We start from the raw sequence: 8460 nt of genomic DNA, 5'->3' as shown, positions 1-8460 counted from the left end.
GCTTCCTGCTGCAGGGTTCTCCTGCTCCCGCCATGACCCATGTTTGGCACACATGTGCACAGAGATCACTGGAATGGATGTTTCAGTAATTGTTTGTTTGATGTGTGCGAGTCTGACAGGGAGCTGATTGACTGACACAGTGATCGACTTTAACTGAGCGGTGCCATCCCTTGTCAGATCAAAGCCAAAGCTGATTACGCGACTCGGTCTCAGTGATGATTGACATGTATCGCTGAGCCCCACCCTGCACGCCTCCCGGCGTCATCATCCTCACTTATGTCTGGCAAGACGTTTAGTGGAGTCCACCGGGTCACAACGATGCTCTCCTGAGCGAGAACCGCGGGCTGGCTTTTTGTTTTCCTGATGAGAAAGTAGGTTAGGAGTTTGAGTTTTATGTCAAAATAGAGGAAGAAGAGAGAAGAGAAAGCACACGTTCCAGGCTGCTGCCCCCTCAACAAAAGGTTGCGGGACGAAGGCTCGGAAGCTGCCTTGAATTTAACAAGCATGAGGAATGTGCAGGGGAGATTTTCTTTCCCCGGTCTCTTGTTGTTCCTTTTTTTACCAGACCTGTCACGGGTCCAGCTCGTGAATACCTTGATTGTGCTGCTGTCAAAATAAACCTCCTCTGTCATCTGACCAATAAGGGCGACATCTTTTGATGTCATCTGAAATTTCACACAACAATGCCGGATGATCTGATTTGATGCAGACGCTGTCTGGTTGCCTCCTCCTCTCACCGTGCTCTTGATAACTTCTCTGTGTGGAGGACAATAGCAGCTTTGTTTTCTGAGCGTGCTGCGAGGACTTGAGGTTGCAGGGGCGTGGGCGTTTGCGCGGCCTACGTGCCTGTCTGCGAATGCATTTCAGGGCCTAGCGGAGTACAGCAAGCCGGAACCGTATGAAGTGTTGGATTCAGGGAATAAAAGTGCCAATCTGCAAACACAAGAGGAGGGTGGCGGGGACGAGAGAGGGGGATGCTATTATCCCGGGCCTGATTATAATGCAGACAGATAGACGGCAGGTAGGCAGAGTGGATAAGAGCGTTAGCTTGTGAGACGTGATGAGCTGACAAGAGAGACAATCTTCCCCCTAAACTGGAGAGATAAGGCTGTCAGCCACAGCTCCGACTCCGACACACAGATTCAGCATGCAGGCAGTCTGCAAGAACTTCCAAAAACACACACCTTTACGATCCTATCGTGTACACACCGTGGCCTGTCTGTTTATGTTGTGTGTGCATCGGCAATATTTTCACGTTTGAGTGCACGCACGTTCAACTGTGAAAGGATTAGTTTGTGGATGTCAGAGATAGAGGGAGAGGCAGCCACAGAAAGACAAATGAGGAAGTGTGAATACATTAAGTACACTGCGTGGATATTGTTTGTGAAGCTTTCAGCTCAAGGAAATCCTTGTTTCAACATTCTGTCCTGCCTGGAATGTTGCCCGTGAGGCTGTTTTTAAGTGTTTGGGTCTAAATGCCATGTCTGCTACACCCCATGAAACTGTCTTAATCCACTTTTTTTTCCCCACTCGGTTTTATTACTGCTGGAGAGAACACCAGGGGTAGAGCAGAGCCCAAGCCTCGGGCCTCTTTTCCCATTCCACACACCCCATAAGTCAGTCACAGATAATTAAATAGGAGTTATTTACACTCGTTTTCCCTCCTCTGCCTCCCTGCCGCTTTTATCATTTCTCTCCCTTTCTCTTTGTACAGTACTTCACGCAGCCAGACCTTGTCAAAGTCTGGCTCGCACCAGTGCAGGCCTGTTGAAATATAATAACCTGAAAAAGAAATGGGGGGTATAGGGGGTGAGGGGGGGGACAGGACTCTTATGAGCTCACATCAATGTCAGCCCCCCATTAAACAATCACGCAGGGCATCAACACAATACTAATCCTCTTGTGCGCCGCAAAACGCCCCGGCATTTCCAAACACGGAGCAAAAAAGACAAACGAGCACATGAGGATTCGCTCAGTCCAGGTTTGAAGGGTTCAGCTGCCGAATGTCAGGATTATATATTTACTCTGGAGTCAAGAGAACTGCAAACCTTTCAACGTAGGCATGATTTAGATCCCGCCACAGACCTACGGCGTCCATTACAGGCCTGAGCAGCTTTATAAATCACAGGATCACAGGGGCACATGGGGTGTGCTCCTCCTCGGCCTGAATCAGCCCCATCCTGGGGGTTTTTTATGTGGCTGCCGTTCCAGCCATACCTACTGCTTTGATAAAGCTACAGAAAAGGCATGGAAATGCCTGTAGGGCCAGTGAGACCTGGGCATGCTGGGAAGCCTCTTAAACTGAAAAGCTGTCCCTTTAAAATATCCAACAACAGGAAACAGCCATCAGTCATCAACACGCCAAAACAGCTGTTACCAGCCGACATCAAGGGGACACATGAAAGGAGCTGCTCCCTGTTGTTTGAGCCCACCCTTGTTTCATTCTCTCGCTGCCTTTGTCTGGCTTTCCCCTAGTGCCCTCCTCCTCGGTCTGCCCGTTTCCTTATGCAATTCCTCCTACACTGCAGCGACTTTACCCCGCTCAACCTTTTATCAAGCGACTGACTGCACAGTAAAAGCAGGAGCCCAATCAGGAGAGTCGTTACTTAATCGTCAATGTTCATCGTGAAAGAAAAAAAAAAAAAAAAGTTTGAAATCCCCCATTAAGCTTCGAGCGTTACCTTTTAAACCTCACAGCGAGAAAGCAAGTTGTTGTGCGTCACCTGTTTATGTGTCTCGGGCCAAGGCGGCGACAGACAGTTTTAAACAAACAGGAGGTTTCAAAAGAAGGCTGTACAGCACTTAGACCGGCGGCGCGCATGTTTGAGCTCACATTCTACCCAGAAACCCTGCAGGTCGTGAGTGGCAGTGCGTGGGTGATGAGTGACGGCCGGGCCTAATGATGACAGGTCAAACAGTGATGGTGATGAGTGAAACTGAAGTGACTTCATCCTCCTTCAAGCTGCTTTTCCCTCTGAGCTGCAGATGCGCCGGCAACCATTATAATCAAGGAGCACAATGACGCTCTTTAGCTCCGTACGGTCGGTCTGTGCCGTGAAAAGCAGAAAGCCTTTTTCTGATTAAACTTCTTAAGAGAGTAGCCAGCCATCACTAATCCATGAAACCTCTTCAAACATCCCGTAACTGTGTGTAATGTGCGTGATATGACAGATTACAGACCGGGTACTTTAAAGCCAAGCTCAGTAGAAGAGGTCCTTTAATGGAAATCCCCACATAGTCACTTGGCTTGGTAATGTGGTAATCAAGGAGAAAACCCATTACACTTTAGTTTTCTACACTCATGTACCAGCTGGAAAAAGACTTTTAAAAGTAGGGTGAGTGCATCGGTAAAGCTTGCAAAGCAACATGAAGAACGAGCGACATTTCATGAAAAAACACATTGCGTATGAATCATGTAAACTGGCTTTCAGATAGAAAAGCTCAGACCAATCATCACTACAGTTTAGTAGCTGTTATAATAATAAGTAAAGTTATTATTAGCATACCACAAATGTGTCAAAAACAGTGGGTTATTATTTGGATTTGAATGCTTCGCAGAGCAAGCTTTAAAATCACTTAATTATTTATACTGTATTTATATATTTTTACATTATTAAGCTATTTTTTGTCTTTAGTCTTCGTCTTGAGTTTTGTTCTTTAGTTTGTAGTATTTGTCCTGTCTTGGTTTATTTTTGGTCTTATTCTGTTTTTATCTTGCCTGCTTCTTGCATTGTTGCATCATTACTCCATTGACCAATGTTATTGTAATGTTGTTGTTTTATTTGAAAATTGCAATAAACAGATTGTGGAGAAAAAAAAATCACTTAATTATTCAAACCTTCCACCCAAGTGTTTTTTTTTTTTTGCCTTTGACCTTGTTCTTTCAACTGCATTCAGATTTGTTACGTGATGTTATATTACTACCAGTAATATAGTTTGCATGAGGATTATGGAGGTCACTGACACAGATGTATAGCTACATTACAGCCTGAAGGCTGATTTATGGTTCCGCGTTACACCAACGCAGAGCCTACGCCGTAGGGTACGAGGCGAGGCGCACCGTAGGCTCTGCGTCGGTGTAACGCGGAACCATAAATCCGGCTTGCGCCTGAGGGCGCGGCCGCCGTAGCCCCGCCCGCTCCCCTGCCTCTGAATGCGGGCACTTGTGATTGGATATCGGCCGCTTGCCGTGCAAACCCTCCCCTCACATCTTTAGTTTGTGGAAGACGTGAGGGAGTGCGAGGCTGCTGCAGTGGGAGACACACGCACGTCCGGAGGACCTTCACACACTATCCTCTGCGGGTTGATTTTGCAACTTGTCTCGCATTTTGATGAACACTTGCCACGTCTGTTTTTGTTTTTTTTCCTGGGGGGTTGTGTTTTTTTTTTCTCTGTGCGATTGGATAAAGGAAAATTTAGGAATTATTAGCGGGAGTTTTTGAAGGATGACGTCTTGGTGATTTGGCTCCCTCTGTTATTAGACACATCTTTTTGGTCCCGATACGCAGGACGCAGCATTGCGCACTGCCATTTTGGATTACCGCACTGTCTTCCTTTGAATTTGTCCTCATGAAATGTGCAGGCAAATGAAAGTGAATACTGCGTCCATTCCTCGCACGCCCTTAGCCCCATTCTTGCCCAGAACCAGATGAGAGGTGTCCCCGGTGGACCTGAAGCACTTTTACGCAGCCAGTCCCCGGAGCGCAGCGGAGATCCTCGCCGAGGCGGAGCAGAGAGACGCGCCGCGCACACGCTCTGTCCGGCTCCCTCCGACCCCTCACGCCAGGCTAAACGGCTTCCTATTCGGATCGTAAAGATGTTGACCGCTCACAGCGGCCACTTGCTGCACCCGGAGTATCTCCAGCCTCTCACCTCCGCGCCCGTCAGCATTGAAGTAAGTAAATCAGAAAGAAATGGAGGATTCTCCAAGTTCTGCTTGTCCCGTCGGATGTGCTCGTTCCTCATCATTCCCGGTCTCAGTCAGATTAAAATAAATGCTGCGCGTTTTTCTAGTTATGTCTAGTTAATTCTAAGTTATGCTCACGAAAATACTATTGTGACACCTTTCAGGCATGAATTAGTTGACTAAAGCAAATGATAATATAGTCGCTTATTTTCTAGTTATATAGATTTGAACCCTTTACAAAGCAAGTGACCATATTTGGTCACTTCGGCAGAACTACAGTCTATGGTTATTACAAAAACAAAGTTACAATGTTAATAGAGCTCTTTAATATTCTTCAATAACCGTCTAGCGTCGACATTTTGAAATTTCCAGTATTTTATTGACTTCCTTATAAAGGGTAAAGAAGTAATTCAGACCGGGTTTTTTTTTCTAAATTAAACTGGAAACTTCCCTTCATTGTTGTCCTCTATTCATGTCACGACACAACTCAGAGCTGATGGCACTTTGCTGGGTTGGTACTTTATCCGCCAAATTGTTAAATATATTTTCTGCCAAAGCTTTTTTTAATTCTTGTTTTCAGTTTTGAGTTGAGTCAGTGTGTCTCCTTGTGGAGGAATATTGAATTTACTTTAAAAGTCAATTCTTGCTGTCCAAATAAATTATTTCCTGTCTAAATAAAATCCCCCCTTTTGCCCTCCTTGTTCTCCTCAGCTGGATGCCAAGAAGAGTCCTTTGGCACTGCTGGCTCAGACCTGCTCTCAAATTGGCAAACCTGATCCCCCCTCCTCCTCCAAGTTGGCCTCCCTCTCCTCTGGTAGTCTAGGTGACAAGGAGTCCAGCAGCCGGTCATCCAAGCCTGGGGAGCAGCACCAGTCCCTGGATGACAAATCCAGCTTCAAGCCTTACTCCAAGTCCTCGGGGGAGTCTCGTAAGGACATTCTGGTGACAAAGGGGCCATCAGATAAACCGGCTTTCAGGGTACCAAATGGGAGTTCGAGTGGGGGCGGTGGTTTGTGTCCATCCTTTCCTCCACATTCCCGGTCACCTAGCTCTAGCTCTCCTCCCCTGCACGCTCAGAGCCAGCCCCACAGACAAAGCCATTCCCCTTCCACGCAGCCCCCGTCGCACCCCCAGGCCCCGCACATGGACAGAAAAACTGGGACTCCAGATCAGGCCAGCTTGGACAGTAACAGCAACAACAGTGGCAAAAGGGACTCGGATGCGTCTAAGTCGGCTATGGACGGGGCTCAGCTGGCCAACTCCAGCCAGGTGCGGGCCAGCGCCAACTCCAGCAACGCCAGTTCCGCCTGCAGCCCCCGGCCAGAGAGCAAGGCCGACCCGCACGCCTCTACGCAGTCTGGCGTTGGCTCCGGACACATCGCACCAGTTTCACCTTTTAAACCAGGACATTCTGTGTTCCCGTTGCCGCCGGCTAGCATGGGCTACCATGGCTCCATCGTGGGAGCCTACGCCGGCTATCCCTCGCAGTACGTTACCGGCTTGGATCATACCAAGTCTACTTTGGGCTTAGGACTACCGGGAAAGCACCCCAGCTCCAGTCCGCTCACCGGGGCCTCCCCTCCATCTCTGATGCAGGGTTTATGTCGGGACCCTTACTGTTTGAGTTACCCCAACGCGCCGCATCTAGGAGGCAGTAACTGCTCCACGTGTGTCCACGATCCTTCAAGCCTCAAGTCCGGTTTCCCCCTGGTTTACCCCTCGCATCACCTCCACTCCTTACACTCAAGCGCCTTGTCCTCCAGCACCACCCCCTCCCTTTCCCACCCCCTGTACACGTACGGTTTCATGATCCCCAATGAACCAATGCCCCACGCTTGTAACTGGGTGTCCGTCAGTGGTCCGTGCGACAAGCGCTTCGCCACGTCAGAGGAGCTACTCGCCCACCTGCGTACGCACACAGCCCTGCCCGGGATGGTGGACAGTAAGCTGTTGTCCGCCTACCCTTCGTCCGTGTCGTCCACAGCATCGTGCCATCTCCACTTGCCTCCCCCCAGCAGCCCGAGCAACTTACCCAGTTCCTTCTCGCTGCGAGGGTCTCCCGGCCTGAGCCTGGCCCGCTACCACCCGTACAGCAAATCCCACCTGCCCGGAGCCCAGGGACTTCATATGCCGTCGCTCCATTCCTCGTCGGCTTATTACTCGCCCTATGCCCTCTACAGTCAGAGACTGGGCTCTGCCTCGGCCCTGGGATACCAGTGATTCCCCAAATGCTGCTATCGCTCGCAGTCTGCTGGGGATTCACGGGGACTCTTTAGAGCAAGCCCTAAAGAGGGATCCTTGAGACTGAGGTCACCAGCAGCGCGGGGCGACGCGCCTGCCAGCCAGCCTGCCAGGAATACCACCTGTTATCCTCAGGATTGTGACGGGTGCTCCGAAGGGAAAAGCCTGTGATGGAGTCGTCTGCAGCAGAGCACCGACAGACTTTAAGTGATTGAAGACGGCAGCAAGCAAAGCTTGAACGTTTTGAAAATGTGGGATCATTACAACAATCTAGAGTTTGCTTTTTCTTTCCTTTTTTCAATATCTGTCTCTCAGAAATAAAAGACTGTATTTATTTTTATTCAAGTGCTTGAGGGGGGGAAGGGGACTTTTGCTTTCCAAGTAAAATTTTCTTAACTATTCTAAGTGAGACAGAATGATTTAAGTATAGTACATTTATGCCTATCATACACTCTAAAAATAAAAATGTTGCACCATAATATAGATGGATTGTGAGGCTTTATTCTGGGGACCTCTTTCTCTCTTTTTTTCTATTCTTTTTTTGCTCTGCTGTTGTTTTTTTTTCTTTTTTTCATCGTCCTCGACTGCAGACTCAGACTCTGGAGGATTGCATGTCTTTGAGAATTAACCTGAACAATGCTGTCATTTTTATTTGTAAATATGCAAAGATGTAATATTTTTTCAAGCTTACAAGAGGTCAGCTAGTTGGGGCGACCAACGCATATGGTGTAAAGATTAGAAGAAGAAAAAAAATGTCACAAATAAAACTGATGGCTGTGCTATCAGACCAACAGGAAAAGGTCTTATTTTGGTAAATAAATGATACATGATTGCATTTTACCTCGTTTTTTTCCTCATTGATTTGCGATATGAAGTAGCTTTTTGTTACACGCCTCTGAAGAGGCCGTAAATTTCTCTAGACTGCAGCAGTGCACTTATCTAAGGCCATCTATCATTGTGGCTCTTCCAGCCGCGCTATATGTGGCTACGTGTAATATTTCATGGCTCATATCAGTTGACAGGGCCATCCCAAAGAGGGCAGCCTGGGTCACATTAGCCCTGTTAGCTGTCTCTGAGGACTTTCGTGCCTCCTCCTCCTTCCTTCGCCCACACAGGTTTTGTTGTTGAGAGTGCAGCTTTTAATTGCTGATTCTTGTTTGTGAGGGCTTTAAAAACAGCCTCCTCAGCAAAGTGGATGGATGTGTGGAGAGGCTGCTCGGGTCACTGGGACTTCAATAATGACCTGAGGGAGGTGTCGACCCGGGATCTCCCGGCGCTCTGACGGATTGGCCTGTAACTCAAAGGCCATAGCT

General features: G+C 48.2%; 1 protein-coding gene across 1 annotated transcript; it reads left to right on the top strand.

Moving 5' to 3' along the window:
• Positions 1-4232: 4232 nt before the first annotated feature.
• znf703 (zinc finger protein 703) lies at positions 4233-7976 on the top strand. Its single transcript, XM_061730442.1, has 2 exons — positions 4233-4894; positions 5618-7976. Exons 1-2 carry the CDS (start codon positions 4649-4651, stop codon positions 7124-7126), a joined length of 1755 nt encoding a protein of 584 aa, XP_061586426.1. The 5' UTR covers positions 4233-4648; the 3' UTR covers positions 7127-7976.
• Positions 7977-8460: the final 484 nt, after the last annotated feature.

Source organism: Cololabis saira, chromosome 9, assembly GCF_033807715.1.
Source record: "Cololabis saira isolate AMF1-May2022 chromosome 9, fColSai1.1, whole genome shotgun sequence".
NCBI lineage: Eukaryota > Metazoa > Chordata > Actinopteri > Beloniformes > Belonidae > Cololabis > Cololabis saira.
The sequence above is the reverse complement of the archived record's forward strand: the minus strand, read 5'-3'. Positions and strand labels throughout refer to the sequence as shown.

Coding starts and splice junctions, on each gene's coding strand:
- znf703 (XM_061730442.1), top strand. CDS start 4,649: ATGAGAGGTGTCCCCGGTGGACCTGAAGCACTTTTACGCAGCCAGTCC. Junction 4,895..5,617: donor CCGCGCCCGTCAGCATTGAA/GTAAGTAAATCA, acceptor TGTTCTCCTCAG/CTGGATGCCAAGAAGAGTCC.